This window comes from Pongo abelii, chromosome 10 (genome assembly GCF_028885655.2).
Source record: "Pongo abelii isolate AG06213 chromosome 10, NHGRI_mPonAbe1-v2.0_pri, whole genome shotgun sequence".
NCBI classification, from domain to species: domain Eukaryota; kingdom Metazoa; phylum Chordata; class Mammalia; order Primates; family Hominidae; genus Pongo; species Pongo abelii.
Window position 1 is genome coordinate 106,233,028 of NC_071995.2, and position 16,817 is coordinate 106,249,844.

The following is a 16,817-nucleotide window of genomic DNA, read 5'->3' on the forward strand; positions in this document are numbered from 1 at the left end:
CAGGCTGGAGCTGAGATTTGAACTCTTTCCTCTGATCCCTACCTAACTTTCAGCAGTAGTTCCCCACGTTTTCCGTCTGCAGCTGCCCTTGTGTCTTCCCTGTGATCTGCCTCTAAAAGAGAATGTCCTTCCTTGATGCTTTTAAAAATTTCTTGGATGAATTTTCCAGCTGTGGGAAATGGAGAGTGGAGAGGCAGGCTCAGGGCTGGGTATGTGAAGATGCAGAGAGATGCAGGGATGTAACCCCTGTGTTAGTCTATTTGTGCTGCTCTAACAAAACTCCTGAGACTGGAGGATTTATAAAGAACAGAAATGTATTTTCTTATAGTTCTGGAGGCTGGGAAGTTCAAGATCAAGATGCCAGCAAGGTCAAGGTCAGGTGGTCTGGCTCTCTCTGCCTCCAAGATGGTGGCTTGTTGCCATGTCCTCATATGGCAGGAGGTGGAAGGGCGAGAGAAGAAGGGTGTTCCAGCTCCAGAAGAGAGAGAGAGAGAGAATTTACCTTTCCTGTGCCTTTTTGTTCTATCCAGGCCTCGGCCACTTGGATGGTGCCTGCCCACATTGGGTGAGGACAGGTCTTCCTCACTCAGCCCACTGATTCAAATGCCAGTCTCTTCTGAAAATACTCTCACAGTCACACCCAGAAATAATGCATTACCGGCTATCTAGGTGTCCTTTAATCCAGTCAAGTCGACTCCTAAAATTAACCATCATACCCCTTGCTGCCATCTGCCCAAGGCCCTGATCTGTTGGCCAGGCACTGAGCTCAGTGGACTGTAGTCTAGTTAGGCTGTCCTGACGAAGCCTTAGGACTTAGATAACATAGAACTTTCCTTTATTTTGATAACTCCTATTAGAAATAGGGGCTGCTTGTAGCTGGGTGCTGTGGCTCATTCATATAATCCCAGTACTTTGGGAGGCTGAGGCAGGAGGATCACTTGAGGCCAGAAGTTCGAGACCAGGCTGGGTATGAAAGCAAGACTCCATCTCCACTACAAAAAATTAAAAAAATAAAAATTAAAAAATACCCGGGCATGGTGGCTTGTGACTGTAGTTCCAGCTACTTGGGAGGCTTAAGTGGGAGGGTCGCTTGAGCCCAGGCTGCAGTGAGCTATGATCACCCTGCTGCACTCCAGCCTGGGTGAGAGAGTGTCTCTTAAAAAAGAAAAAGAAATAGTAGCTGCTTGGAATCTTGTCTTGAGAAGGACTTAAAGGCCGCATTTATAATCAATCAATCAATCAGTCAATCAATCAAGAGCTCTGTGAACCTCATTCCCATAGTGTCAACCCCCCTAGAGCTGGTGAACAGTCCTCTTGTCAGTCATCTTTTGAAGTAGTGGCCCCTCTCTCAGACAGGAAACAGGAAGCCAGGAGATAAGTCCTAAGCCTTCGGAGGAGAAACTCCTGCCTCTCCCTTTGCCTCACTTATTCGAGTTTGGATGTTAGGTAAATGTGTCACATTGAAAGGTACAGCAGGATGGTGGAGAAGGGGTGAGATCTAAAGGCCTGGTTTCAGCCAGACAATGAGAGGGGATGGGGGAGACACATCCCCCCAACAAGGGCTAGCATCATGTCAGATATTGTATTAGTCAGCATTCTCCAGAAAAACAGAACCAACAGGATTTCTCTCTCTCTCTTTCTCTGTAGCGAGAAAGACTGAGAAAGTCATTTATTTTAAGGAATTGGCTCATGTGATTATGGGAGCTGGCAAGTCCAAGATTTTGCAGTGCAGGCCAGCAGGCTGGAGATTCTAGTAAAAGTTGTTGCGTCTGGAGGTGGAATGCTTTCCTCTTCGGGGAACTCCAGTCTTTTCTCTTAAGGCCTTCAATTAATTGATGAGGCCCACCCACACTGTGGAAGGTAATCTGCTTTTCTCAAAGTCTATTGATTTAAATGTTACTCACATCTAAAAAATACCTTCATAAGGGAACAATAGACACTAGGGCCTACCTGAGGGTAGGGGATGAGGGGGCATGAAGATTGAAAAACTACCTGTCGGATACTACGCTGTTCACCTGGTAACAAAATAATCTGTACGCCACACCCCTGTGACATGCAATTTACTCATGTTACAAACCTGCATGTGTACCCCCGAACCTAAAATAAAAGTCGGAAAGAAAAAAAAAAACCTTCTTTATAGCAACATCTAGACTAGTGTTTGATCAAACAACTGGGCACCATAGCCTGGCCAAGTTGACACATAAAATTAACCATCACTGGCCAGGCACGGTGGCTCACACCTGTAATCCCAGTACTTTGGGAGGCCAAGGCGGGTGGATCACCTGAGGTCTGGAGTTCGAGGCCAGCCTGGCCAACATGGTGAAACCCCATCTCTACTAAAAATACAAAAAAATTAGCTGGGAGTGGTGGTGCATGCCTGTAATCCCAGCTACTCAGGAGGCTGAGGCAGGAGAATTGCTTGAACCTGGGAGGCAGGGGTTGCAGTGAGCCGAGATTGCACCACTGCACTCCAGTCTAGGTGACAGAGCAAGACTCTGTCTCAAAAAAAAAAAAAAAAAAATTAACCATCACAGATATCTTAGGTGACTGTCTCCCAAAGTATGCAACACATTCTGGTGTGCATGAGATGATCGTAAGTAGGACAGGGCCAGTGCATTAAATAATATTGATTATAGAGTAATTCTTTTAAATTCACTTGAATCTTAATTACTTTAAAAAGAAAGGCTCCATTTGATATCAGCCCCTAACACTTCTCTAACACCTGCTATTTATAAAAAGGAAAACAGGGCCAGAATTCAGCTAGAAATTAATTACCTTTGATCCTTGAACAATGTGGGACTTAGGGGCACTGAACCCCCATGCAGTCAAAAATCTCTGTGTAACACTTTTGACTCCCCAAAAACTTACTACTAATATCCCACTGTTGACCAGAAGCCTTACTGGTAACATAAACAGTCCATTAACATGTATTTTATATTATATTCTTATATATGATATTCTTACAATATGTAAGCTTGAGAAAAGAAAAAATTATTAAGGAAACCATAAGGAAGAGAAAATATACTTACTATTCATTAAGTGGAAGTGGATCATCATAAAGGTCATCATCCTTGTCATCTTCATGTTGAGTAGGCCCAGGAGGAGAAGGAAAAGGAGGGGTTGGTCTTGCTGTATCATGGGTGGCAGAGGTGGAAGAAAATCCATATATAAGTGGATCCACACAGTTCCAGCCTGCATTGTTCAAGGGTGAACTGTACACTGTTTTGTTGTCATCAAATTTACTTTTATAGGGCAGAGCGTGGTGGCTCATGCCTGTAATCCCAGCACTTTGGGAGGCAGAGGCAGGTGGATCACCTGAGGTTAGGAGTCCCAGAGCAGCCTGGCCAACATGGTGAAAACCCATCTCTACTAAAATTACGAAAATTAACTGGTTGTGGTGGCAGGCACCTGTAGTCCAGCTACTCAAGAGGCTGAGGCAGGAGAATCGATTGAACCCGGAAGGCAGAAGTTACAGTGAGTGGAGATCATGCCACTGCACTCCAGCCTGGGCAACAGAGCAAGACTCCATCTCAAAAAAATAAATAAATAAAGGGAAAAAAAACGAAAAGTACAGTGTGATAACCCAAGTAAGGGCAGGGTGGTTCCAGGGGGTGTTTCCTAGAGGAATTAATTTATAAGCAGATACCTGGGTGATTGGTAGGAGTTAGCCTGGAGAAGAGGGAGAGAATGTTCTGGACAGAGGAAGTAACATATGCACAAGGCTCAGGGGCAAGAGAGCATAGCTCATTCTTGTGACTACAGTTAAAGCAGTGTTGGCCACAACATAGAGGGTGTGTCACAAGGCGAGGGAGGCAGTATGCAGGAACGGGACACAAAGGGCTTCCTGAGCCTTGTTAGGAACATTGGGTTCCAGAAGGGCAGGATTAAAATGATCTTAGCAGCCCTCTGTGCTTGAAACAGCACCCCAGATTCAGTAAGCCCTCCTATGCTGAATGAATGAATCCATTCCTCTCTGCTTGGTGAGTGACTTCAAGGTCCCATTGAACCATTTCATTTAAATAAGGGACTGCAAGGACCAGAGTCTCTACAGAGATCTTCAGGTACAGTTTCTCTTCCAGTGTTGGCTGCCTGGAGGATCTGAAATCTTCCTTCTGTCCACAGGTGACCTGGTGTCCCGTGCAATGCATCACCTGCAGCCCCTCAATGCCAAGCACCACGGCAATGGCACCCCCCTGCACCACAAGCAGGGGGCGCTGTACTGGGAGCCCGAGGCCCTGTACACCCTTTGCTATTTCATGCACTGCCCACAAATGGAATGGGAAAACCCCAACGTGGAGCCTTCCAAAGTCAACCTCCAGGTGGAAAGGTAAGAACTGCCTTGCCTTGCCTTGTGGTGGGCGGGTACTGCCTCCAGGGTGGGGCAAGTGTCCAGGACGTGGAGGATGATGGGGGTAGAAAGGACTCACTTTCTAAAACTTGCCACCAGTCCGGGTGGGAATCTTGCACCCTGAGGGGATATCTTAGACCCGTGTGGGGGTCCTTGAAATGGGTTTCTATAGGGCTGGTTCTGTTTAGGATAAAACTGGCCTATGTTAGATAAGTGGGTCTGCAAATTCCAGAGGGTAAGGGCCTCTGCAGTGAAGGGTGGCTTCCTCGTGAAGGCAGTCTTGGAGGACGCCACCACCTCTCGTGGGAGTTATCTTCATCTTCTTTCATCCTGGCTGCCCTGGGGCCCGGGATAACCAGAAGCACCTACTCAGCCAGAAGTGGGCCTCTCAGGTGGCCAAGGGACTTGATTGCCCAGGGGGAGGCAGTGTGACTGTTCTTTGAAGCCAAATCCTCATGGGGAAGGAAGGAACTGGGAGAGGACCCAGAGGCTGCCTGGAGGCCTCCTGTCTGCCTCCCCACTTCCTTTAGTGACAGATTAACAGATCCTCTCCCCACAGTGTCTCACGAATCAGGTCCCTCCTCCATACAGACCCATTCACTCTAAGTACTGTAGGTGTGACCTATTTATCAAAAAGAGAGGTTAAGAGAGCAGGCTCTGTGATCCTGACTGCCTAGGTTCAAATCCAGGCTCTTCTCATTAAAAGCTGGGGATCCTTGGGAAAGGCATCTGCAAAATAGGGATACAAACAGTAAATCCTACATAGGGTTGTTTGAAAATTAAATAAATTGAACAGTGCCCAGCACATAGTAGGTGCTCAATAAATGTTAACTTTTATTATTGTTGTTGTAGATATGATCTGCATATAGCTGAACAACTCCCAACTTGGGCTCCTACAGTTTTCCTTTCTGTTACTTGGTGCCAAGTGGTTTTGAAAAGCTCGTTGGATGCTCTGTTTCTGCCAGATGGATTGGGGCTGAATTGGGCTCTCTTACAAAACCATGTCTCTTGGCTTTCAGTTAAGGGAAAAAGATGGAACATAGGCTATACAGAGGTTGCTGTTTCTTTTTTTCTTTTTCTTTTTCTCTTTTTTGAGACAGGGTCTCACTCTGTCACCCAGGCTAGGTAGAGCGCAGTGTCATGATCTCTGTTCACTGCAACCTCTGCCTCCCGGCTCAAGCGATTCTCATTCCTCAGCCCCCTGAGTAGCTGGGACTACAGTCATGCCCCACCACACCCAGCTAATTTTTGCATTTTTTTTGTAGAGACAGGGTTTCACCATGTTGCCCAGGCTGGTCCCAAACCCTGGGCTCAAGCAATCCTGCTGCCTCATCCCTCAAAGTGCTGGGATTACAGGAGTGAGCAACCATGCCAAGCTACTTCTTCTTTTTATTTAAGAATCCCAACTCAACATCAATATTTCAATCCAGTCTGGAATTAACTTATTCAGGAAATTAACTCATTAAATTACTCAGGTCTCCCGCCATCCACAACAAATCAGTCAGTACATTGTGCATATTTTCACGTGCAAACATGCCCCAAATGGAGAGGTGGTAAAATGCCCATGGCCAAAAAATAATCTTTCAGACACACCAAAACTTTGCTGTCTCTGGGTACAAATGCTAAGAGTTGAGAGAATGGAAACCGTTGGCCTCAGCCTATGGAGTGTCTAGCTCTTCACTCCTAGCCCCAACAGCCTGTCCAGTAGTGCAGTTTCTCTGGCTCAGCTCCCTCATGTCATCTCCAGCTCCCATCTCCATGCAGATGAGCCCCTCTCCCCGCTGTGGCTAGACACTGCCTCTCTGAGCTCCAGAACCTTTTCCTCTCACTCGGCCGACTTTCAGTTTCCACTGTCAAGTCTCATACTTGCAGGCTGATTCTACTTCTCCTAGCACCTTATTCTTTTCTGCCTCATACTTACCGTAATTTGTAACTATGTGTGTATTTCTGTGTTTATTTATTGCCTGTAAAGCTTCATGAAGGCAGAGAACACATCTGTTTTGGCCATCACTCCTCAGTTGATGCCAAACTCAACATCTGGAGCAGAGTAGGAAGTCCACAAATATTTGTAGAATGAAAGAATGAGCAAACCTGTTGATCTAAGTTCCTATGGGACATTTCCATCTGGAGAGCTCAAACTACCTCAAAACTAAAGCCATCATCTCTCCCCCAAAACCCACTGTTCCTCCTTTCTCCCCAGGCTCTAAGAATGTTACCACCATTGGCCTGGTCACCCCGGTCAGAAAACTGAGACTTGACTAGCACTCCTTCCTCTCCCTCACCATCTCCAGCTGGTCAGCAGGTCTTACTGAGGCTGCATCAGTGAGATTTCTTTATTCCTTCCCTGCTAGACCACTGCCACTGCATGGCTCAGGACCCCATCTTTTCTACTTCAGTTTCTAGTTTTGATGTCTACACGGTATCCTTGCATGTGAGCTTTAATAGTCCTCTGACCTTGGGAGGCTGAGGCGGGTGGATCACCTGAGGTCGGGAGTTTGAGACCAGCCTGGCCAACATGGTGAAACCCCATCTCTACTAAAAATACAAAAAATTAGCCGGGCGTGGTGGCACACACCTGTAGTCTTAGCTACTCAGGATGCTGAGGCAGGAGAATCGCTTGAACCCAGGAGGTGAAGGTAGCGGTGAGCCAAGATCATGCTACTGCCCTCCAGCCTGGGTGACAGAGTGAGATTCCATCTCAAAATAAATTTAAATTAAATTTAAAAATTTAAAAATCCTCTGACCAAGGCTGGGCACAGTGGTTCACACTTGTAACCCCAGCACTTTGGTAGGCCAAGGCGGGTGGATGACTTGAGCTCAGGAGTTCCAGACCAACCTGGGCAACATGGCAAGACCCCATCTCTATGAAAAATACAAAAATTAGCTGGGTGTGGTGGTGCTTGCCTGTAGTCCCAGCTACTTACGGGGCTGAAGCAGGAGGATTGCTTGAGCCTGGGAGGTCGAGGCTGCAGTGAGCTGAGATTGCACCACTGCACTCCAACCTGGGTCACAAAGTAAGACCCTGTCTTGAAGAAGGAGAAGGAGAAGGAGAAGGAGAAGGAGAAGGAGAAGGAGAAGGAAAAGGAGAAGGGGGAGGGGGTGGGGGAGGAAGAAAAGGAAGAGGAAGAAGAAGAACAACAACAACAACAACAAGAACAACCACAACCCTCTGATGAGCTCCATCTTCCTCACAGCTACCAGGCTGAAACTTCTAAAATGGAAGTCTCACCATGTGACATCCTCACTGCTCCTGCTAAGCACAGTTGCCCAGCTCCCATTATACTTTCTATTACACAGTGTCCATTTTCCCTCTTGAATCTCCTTCTGGACTCAGAGTGTAGTTGGAGTGGCTGGAAGTCAAAAAGGACCCTCTAACGCTTCCAAACCTTCTGGGACAAGTTTTAAAGAGGCACGAGCAGGGAAAGAGAGTGAAGAGAACATCTCCCAGAATTTGTCAGAGCCATTTATCTTGTTCTTTCCATGCCTGTTTGGTTGAATTTTCAAGAGTCAGCACAAAACACAAAGTGGAACTTTGCGTTTTCCAGATTCTGTTCAGTGTGATCCTCTGGGAAGCATGTGGATTGGAAGTCATATAGTCCTTTAAATTTGGATCCCAGCTTGGCTTCTTGTAGCCCTGTTATTTCACCTCTTTGAACCTCCATTTGTCCTTCGTAAGGTGAGAGCACAACCATCCTCATGAGACTGATGTGAGCAATGAATTAGACATTGTAGCTAAGACATCCAGTGCCATGCCTGGCACAAGGGGAACCCCCTTCCTCCCTAAAACAGTCACTTATATTATACTTTTTGGGCTCTAAAATGCTGTTTTCATTGTCCTTAAAGAAACCTGCCTGTGATTCTTTCCAGAGGGATCGTTATTTCTTCCGGCTCCCTGATGGAACAGGCTTTAGTGTTTAGCACCGGAAAACAAACGTGGAAGAACTTCAGAGGTGAGGGGGCCTCTGTTTTCAGTCAAGTGTTTATTCACACCAGCTCTGTACCAAAGCCTCCAAACGAGAATTTCCAATAGAAGTTAGGACTCTAATTTGGAGTTATTTCTTTCTCTCCTCTCTCTCTCTTTCTCTCCTCTCTCTCTCTTTCTCTCTGTGTGTGTTCTTTTTATTCTGCAAGGATCATCTCCTTGACTATCTTTATTCTGACAAAGTCAGGTAGGGCCATGATGCTTATATGGTTTTCCTCTAGACTATAAGTTCTTCAAGAACAGGGGCTGAATATTATTTGTTTTCATCTGTGCCCAACAGACAGCCTGGGAAATATTGGTGAAATATGGATTATTTTATGCCTCAAACCATCCTTTCTTGTCAGAACAGCCTTTCTTGGCTGAAGTATTTGGAAGTAGGCCTGCATGCACCATTTTATCATTTCATGTGGGCACAGCTTTGGAGTTGCTGCATTTGTTTTGGATAGTTTCGTTTTTCACTGTGGAATTTTGAAGAAGCTTAGTGCCAGTGTGAGATTTCTGTAGTCTAAGTTTTTCCAGAACTTTGGCTACTATTTCTTGAGCTTCTAAAATCATTCAGGTACCTTAGATATTTTTATTTTAAAAACTCAGACAAATTTTGTAATATTTACGATTAGGTGATATTTATTTTCCAAATAGTAATGATAAATGAAAACACCTTAATTTTGATGGGAGGGGCCATGTGAGGGTACTATTTTCAAAAAGAATCATCCTAAATCTAGAATAAGGTTTCCCTCACCTGTATCATTACTGGAAATATCCATGATTCCTAGATGTCTTTGGCCATGGATGATTTTAGTAATTTATTACCACAAGATGAAAAAAATAGTAGGATAAATAGGAGTATTTTGTTGCCTCAGGTAGCTAGCTGGTAATGCCTGGGGTAACTGTGAGCAGCTTCACTTGGAAGACTAGAAAATTAAGTAGTTCTGCCCTCTTCCAGTCTCACTGAAAACAAACCAGAATTTATTCCCAGGTAGTGGTAGCTCTTGTTCCTTTTGCAAACGGAATGTACAGACATTTATACCAGGGAAATGTCTGCCAGGGGAATCTCAACTACAAACATGAGTATATAATCAACAATCACCAACTGTTTGAGGAAAACTAATAATGTGAAACAAAATAATTCTTAACAAATGGAAGAATTTACACTTGAAGAAACAGAGTTAATAAAGCAGACATAACAGACATTAGCAGTGAATGACAACAAAATACATGTTCCATGATACTCACTCTACTAAAAGCTCACCCCAACACATTATATCTTAACATTTTTTATCTCTGTGATGTATGTGACAAGTGAGATTCAAATTTCAACTTACTCCTATGGACATACATGCAGTTATGCAATAAGTCCAGCATGTTAGTTATAGCTCTACTCTGTTCTTTTCCACTAAGGAATGTAAATCAGAATGCAAGTGAGTAGAGGTATCCTTGATACAAGCAGCACTACCAGTCAGGATACTTAGTTGCAAAAGCTGAACCTCTCATTACTGCTTAAAGCAGGAAGAAAACCTCTGGGAGGTCCAGTATGGGTAGAAAATTAACAAATTTTTTCCCCTTCTGCATGAAAATTTGACCTTGAATTAACTCTCTAGCTCTGTTCCCCTGGTGGAAACCTTATAAAAATTGCAGTGTCAACCCTTATGTTTCTGGGAAACATTGCTTATGGTCAGAATGATCCCAGATTGACAAATTACATCTGGCCTGGAGGTACCAGAAATATTGATAAAGACCCAGAGCTTTGGACTTCCCTTAATTTATTGACTCTTGTAACTAGCTGTGTCCTTTGAAGAGACCTTGGAAGCTATTGCTATGGAGTTGTTACAAGAGATATTGGGGTTTGTAAAACAGGGCAGGACACCTCGCACAATCACTCATGTGGATCTCAGCTCCTTGCACCTGCATGTCACCTGGACAGGAGATAAGTTCCTGATGACTGGGCAAACTGCTACAAGGACTCCCAATGAAAGAATATCTGATACCGTCCTGCTGGGCCCAGGGTAGCCTATGATGGGCCCAGGGTAGCCTATGATAGTCCCATGAATCTAAATGTTTAGTAGATCCTAATAAGACTTCTGGTGGGCAATGAAGCCAGAGAGCCAGGCTTTGAGGCTATATAACCAGGCTACATAACCTGGGATTGTACCCCAAGACTGCTCTAGCAGAGATCTCACAGCCATTAGTACTAGGCACAGACACTGGACCTCACACCACTGATGCTGGCCATTGAACACTCCAACAGGACCTGTCATTGTTTCCCCTAAAGGCTGAGTGTCTCTCTCACCACCCATATCAGCTCCATGTACCCCACATGTCACAGGACCTGCCTGGACCCTAACAAGGGAGTCTGGGAAGGTGAATTTCAACCTGGTAGAATTATAGATTCATAATATGGAAAATTCTCCAAACACAGTAACATCATCAGTGGTTCTGGGAAGCTAAAAAAAAAAAAAATGAAAAACAACAGCAACAACAACATCAAAAACTGACAAAATCCACTATATTCTTCTAATTTTCTTTCTTTCTTTCTTTCTTTTTTTTTTTTTTTTGAGACAGAGTCTCAGTCTGTCACCCAGGTTGGAGTGCAGTGGTGTGATTTTGGCTCACTGCAACCTCTGCCTTCCAGGTTCAAGCGATTCTCCCGCCCCAGCTTCCCAAATAGCTGGGATCACAGGTGCGTGCTATCATGCCCAACTAATTTTTTTGTATTTTTAGTAGAGACAGGATTTCGCCATTTTGGCTAGACTGGTCTCAAACTCCTGACCTCAAGTGATCCGCCTGCCTCGGCCTCCCAAAGTGCTGGGATTACAGGTGTGAGCCACTGTGCCCAGCCTCTGCTAATTTACTTTTAAAAAAATAAATAACACACAAGTGAATCATTTGCACAGGCCAGCACTTATGACCATTATTAGTCACACAAGTCACAACTGACTGGCTTACACATCACAGTTGAGAACAAAAATACCACCCCAATGTAAGGACTCCTTGGTCTAACACCCTGGAAGCCTCAATAGCAAGAAGGAGAGAGGAGAGCCATTCCTGGTATCCTGAGCGGGGATTCAGAAGGTCTATTCTCAGAGGAAGAATGCTACTTCCTTATCTTCCTGAGGGAGCAATCACATCTGGCTCATTTTGCAGTCCCCTACAATGCCCAGCCCAGGGCTAATGGCTCTGGAGAAATTCAAAGTTGCTGGATGAATGGGGACATGCTAGAGCGAGAAGATGAGATATTAGATCTGTTTTCTGTAGACCTGGAATCTCAACCACCATATAAATGATTCCTAAGGAGAAAAAAAAATACATGTTGAATTCTAAATTATTGACTCAAAAAGCAAAGTTTTGAAACATGATCCATTTGTAACTTGAGCATTGTGGCAATTTATTTCCTCTGGCCATGGTAAAAACTGCTCTAGCTCCACTATGTTTCAGACTGCAGGTTACAGCCCATGAGTGGGCCATTACATCAATGTGCTAGAGGTTAGCTAACAACACCCTGCTGGTAAATCTGGCCCACTGTCTGTTTTTACAAATAAAGTTTTATTGGAATACAACCACACTCATTTGTTTACATATTATTTATGGCTGCTTTTGCACTGTGACAGAGTTGATTAGTTATGACAGAGACTTTAGGGTCCAGAAAGCTGAAAATAGTATTTGGCCCTTCCCGGAAGAAGTTTGCTGACCTCTAATGTGGGTTGTAACCTTCTTCTTTTTTTTTTTTTTTTTTTGAGACAGAGTTTCGCTCTTATTGCCCAGGCTGGAGTGCAATGGCACAATCTCTGCTCACTGCAACCTTCGCCTCCCGGGTTCAAGTGATTCTCGTGCCTCAGCCTCCCGAGTAGCTGGGATTACAGGCATGCACCACCATGCCTGTCTAATTTTGTATTTTTAGTAGAGATCGGGTTTCGCCATGTTGGTCAGGCTGGTCTCAAACTCCTGACCTCAGGGGATCCGTCTGCCTTGTTCTCCCAAAGTGCTGAGATTATAGGCATGAGCCCGGCCATAATCTTCATTTTCAGAAAAATCAGCGAGAATTAAATTTTTAAAATCAGAGTAGTTTTTACCCCAGTTATATTAACCTAACTGAAGTTGATTTCTTGCCCAAGGCCATACCTGAAGTTGGAGAAGGAATACTTGAACCTTTGGAGTCAAGCCCTGGTCTGGGCTCCTAGCCATTAGTCTGTTTTGCTTCCATAGGCAGTGGTTTTAAAGAAATAAAGTTTGAAAGCCTCATCCCCAGTCCCTAGAATTTTTTTCATAATCTTCATTAGTATTTGCAGGGTATAAAATGAATACACTTATTAAATAAAATGTGACAAGTCCAAAAAATCTAAAGAAGGAACTTTGAATGACTCCTAGTCTCTGTATCCAGGGATAAGCACTATGACTATATAAGGTATTTCCTTCTAGTCTAGTTTTCTGCGTACATACAAGTTTTTGGTTGTTTCACAATATAGGATCCAGATACTACACCTACTTTTGTTGATTTGTTCCATTGGATAGCCTTCAAAAGCATGACTTTCCACTGGACTGTTCTGTCATTGGACATGAAATTTAGTGAAAAGATCTTAGAACAGAGAAAGTTCACTTCTTTCATGTCGAAGTTAATGAAACCGAAGCCCAGAGTGATGAGGGACTTGGCTGGAGTCACGAGCACATTTCCAGAGGCTTTGCAAGGCAGTGCCTCCGTGCCTTTACTTATGTTTTGCCCTCTTGAAATGCTTCCTCCCCTCTGTGCCATCCTCTGGCTACCTCCTTAAGTTCATACTTCAAGATCCAATTTAGGCATCACCTCCTCCAGAAACCCTTCCCTACCACTTCAGATTGTACCAAATGATTGGTGCATAGCATATAGTAAGTGCTCAATAAATACTTGCAGAACTGAACAGAGCTGGGCCTGAAACCTAGGTGTTCCTGCTTCCAGCCCAGAGAGCCATGTTGCCGAATCAACTCAGGCAGTCCTCATTTTGGTACTGGTTCTTGCATTCAAGTGCTGTGTGACCTCAAGGCTTCAGTTTCTTCAGCTGTGAACAAGAAATAATAATTTCTACTTCATGGGGCTATTTCAGTGACAAATAAACTAACTTACATAAGTGTCAGCATGATCACTGACACCATGGCAGGTGATCCATAAACGGTGGGGATTATTCTTTACTCCCTTAATCCAGATTGATCTCTTCTTTGATATTGCAAGAGATTTTGATGAACACTTACAAATGTGGTAGGCCCTGCTCTAAATACTTTATGTGTATTAACTCATTCAGTCCTCCCAATACTCCTTGAGGCAGGAGCAGATAGCCTTACCTCTTCCCAGTTTACAGATGAGGAAACTGAGATGCAACACGGTCACATAAGTTGCCCAGAGTCATGCACATTGGGGAAAGTCTATAAGTATCACAAATGTCAAATGAGTGCTGGGTGACTATAGGGAAGGGAGCTACATGCTAAGGGAACAGAATATGCACCATCGGGGGAGGAAGGTGAGTGGACAGAGAGTGAGACCTTGTCCAGAAGAGGCTTTGGATGCAGCCCCAGCCCAAGCTGAAAGGAAGGTTGAGAGACTCGATAAGGCGGCAGGATGTTCTCCTGTAGGCAGTGAAGAATTCAGAAGAGACTGGGCATGGTGGCTCAAACCTGTAATCCCAGCACTTTGGGAGGCCAAGGCAGGCAGATCACTTGAGGGCAGGAATTCGAGACCATCCTGGCCAACATGGCAAAACCCCATCTCTACTAAAAATACAAAAAATTAGGTAGGCATCGTGGCACATGCCTGTAGTCCCAGCTACTTGGGAGGCTGAGGCACAAGAATCACTTGAACCTGGGAGGTGGAGGTAGCAGTGAGCCAAGATTGTGCCACTGCATTCCAGCCTGGGTGACAGAGCAAGACTGTCTTGAGAGAGAGAGAGACAGAGAGAGAGAGAGAAGAGGAATTCAGAAGACTCAGAAAGGGATGCTGAGCAGGGAGGTAAGAGACCAGAACTGTGTCTGAGACCCCAATAGAAGCATAAGGGATGGTAACGGAGAGTACTGAACATTTGATGAGCGTCTACTATGTGTCATGTACTGTGTGAGACACTTTACATACAGAGTTTAATTTAACCCCCACATCAACCTTGTGAAGTAGGTTATGCCTCACCTGCAGATGAGAACATTAAGTCTTTGATCCTAAATTCTTGCTTAGTAGGAACATGTTATTTAGAACCTAAAGATCATCATAGCATATTTTTTATTTTTAATTAATAAATAATATTTAGATACGCTTATGGGGTACAGTGTGATATTTCAATACATGTATACATCAGTTAGGAAGAATAGTTCTAGATTTTTTTTTTATTCTGGAGCCAAAATGCCTAGGTGAATATTCAGAGCTCTAATACTCATTAGCTGTGTGGCCTTAAATAAGTTACTTAACCACTCTGAGCCTCAGTTTCCTTATCTGTAAAATGGAAGATAATCATAGAATCTACTTGAGGGCTGTTATTAAGCAATTTTGTGTTAATATATTTAAAGCACTTAAAACTCAGCACACATTAGCCTTTTTATAGATAATAGCCATTATTATTCTCACTGTCATGGTGTTTATGGCCTGGATATATATTCTAGCAGAGCCTCTCAAACATTAATGACTTGAATCACCTGGGATCTCCTTAAAATGCAGATCCTATTCATTAGGACTGGGGTGGGGCCTGAGAGTCTCCGTTTCTAACAAGCTCCCAGGTGAGGCTGTTGCTGCTGGTTCAGGGACAACACTGTGAATAACAAGGTATAGTCGTTTTTTGTGCATGTGTCTTATCTCTGTTCCTTAACCGAAAACAACCTCCATTTTTAAGTTACCTAAAGGCAAGAAATCAGCTTTTGTAGTGACTTTTGTCTCCCTGGTAGAGCTTAGCCTGTCATAGGTGCTTATAAATATTCCTCAGACTTTGGGGGCTGGAGTGAGCCTTGCAGGGCCTCAACTCCCCTTCCCTCATGCGAGGCTGGATCCCTGTGCAGTTTGCTGAAATGAATGGGTCCCCAAGGTCAGACGTGGCCAGCCTGCAGAACTCTCAGGCTTTGGAGCAGTAGCTGCCAAGTGATAGCTTCGAGCATCCCAATTTAATGATCATCCTTAGCCTAACAAGGTGGCCAGCTCCTCTAAGGTGGCTCAGGAATGGCAAATGAGTGGCAAGCTGTGCCAGGGAAAGGTGAGGCAGGATTAGACAGGTGTCCTCCCTGGGTACAGCATCAGGGCAAATCCTAAACTTCACCTACTTCGGGGCTGTTAAACACCTCTGACCTCCAGGGCTTGTCAAACAGCTTCTACTCGGTTGCCCAGGAGTTCTCAGCCGAGGGGGAGAAATTGTTTCTGACCACAGGTGACAAGCTACAAGTTTCAAGTTTAAGAAACAGCTCTCTCTCGCAACATGCATGTTTAGTCTGATCAGATGGATAGGCCGCACTTGTTTATTTCAATGTCCAGGTCTTTTTGGAATCCCACTAAACTGGCTGCCACATCAGTCTAGTTTGGTCTAATATCAGCTTCTCTTTATTTCATGGGAAAAGGGAAAAAAAAATCTGACTTCTATGACACAAAGACTAAGAAACTGGAGCTGCACTGTCCAGCATGGTCACTACTAACCGTGTGTGGCTATTTACATTTAAATTGATTCAAATTAAATAAACTCCTCTATACCATGCGCCTCATTTCAGATACTTGACAGCTGCATGTGGCTCAGTGGCTCCTGTAATTGCACAGCACAGGACATTCCCATCATCACAGAAACTTCTATGGGACAGCCCTGAACTAGAGACTCAATGCAGGTAGTATCCCCCTTCTAGAAAAAAAGACTGAAAATCCCACTCTCAAAGCAACAGAGAAGGACTCATTGTAGAGACCAAGGACCAACTCACCTACTGAAACATATGCCACATGACTGTGTTTTGATCCTTTTAGAGCTGAGTTTCTTAAAGCAGCCATCATCATCATCACCATCTCATTTTGCCAGGTGTTTATGATGTGTCAGACTGTCTTCTAAGTGCCTTAGCTCACTGAATTCTCACAAGAATCTTATAAGTCTGTCAGCATGAATTTTTTTTTTTTTTTTTGAGACAGAATTTCGCTCTTGTTGCCAGGCTGGAGTGCAATGGCGTGATCTTGGCTCACCGCAATCTCCACCTCCCAGGTTCAGGCAATTCTCCTACCTCAGTCTCCCAAGTAGCTGGGATTACAGGCATGCACCACCACACCCAGCTAATTTTTTGTATTTTTAGTAGAGACAGGGTTTTTCCATGTTGGTCAGGCTGGTCTCGAACTCCCAGCCTCAGGTGATCTACCCACCTTAGCCTCCCAAAGTGCTGGGATTACAGGCATGTGCCACTGCACTATTGCTCTATCTGTCTTGCTGATAAGGAACTTCAGGCTCAGAGAGGTTATGTAGCTTACCCAGGTCATACAGCTATCACCAGGCAGAACTGGGATGCAAAGGCAGGGGGCTTGAGTGCAGA

At 44.4% G+C, this 16,817-nt stretch overlaps 1 protein-coding gene across 1 annotated transcript in view; it reads left to right on the forward strand.

Moving 5' to 3' along the window:
• The window catches only part of ABTB3 (ankyrin repeat and BTB domain containing 3), a 347,983-nt gene that overhangs the window by 228,073 nt on the left and 103,093 nt on the right, over nucleotides 1-16,817 (forward strand). Inside the window, exon 3 of the mRNA XM_024257480.3 lies at nucleotides 4,123-4,327. Within this exon, the coding sequence (XP_024113248.2) occupies nucleotides 4,123-4,327 (205 nt within the window). The remainder of the gene's footprint in view (nucleotides 1-4,122; nucleotides 4,328-16,817) is intronic.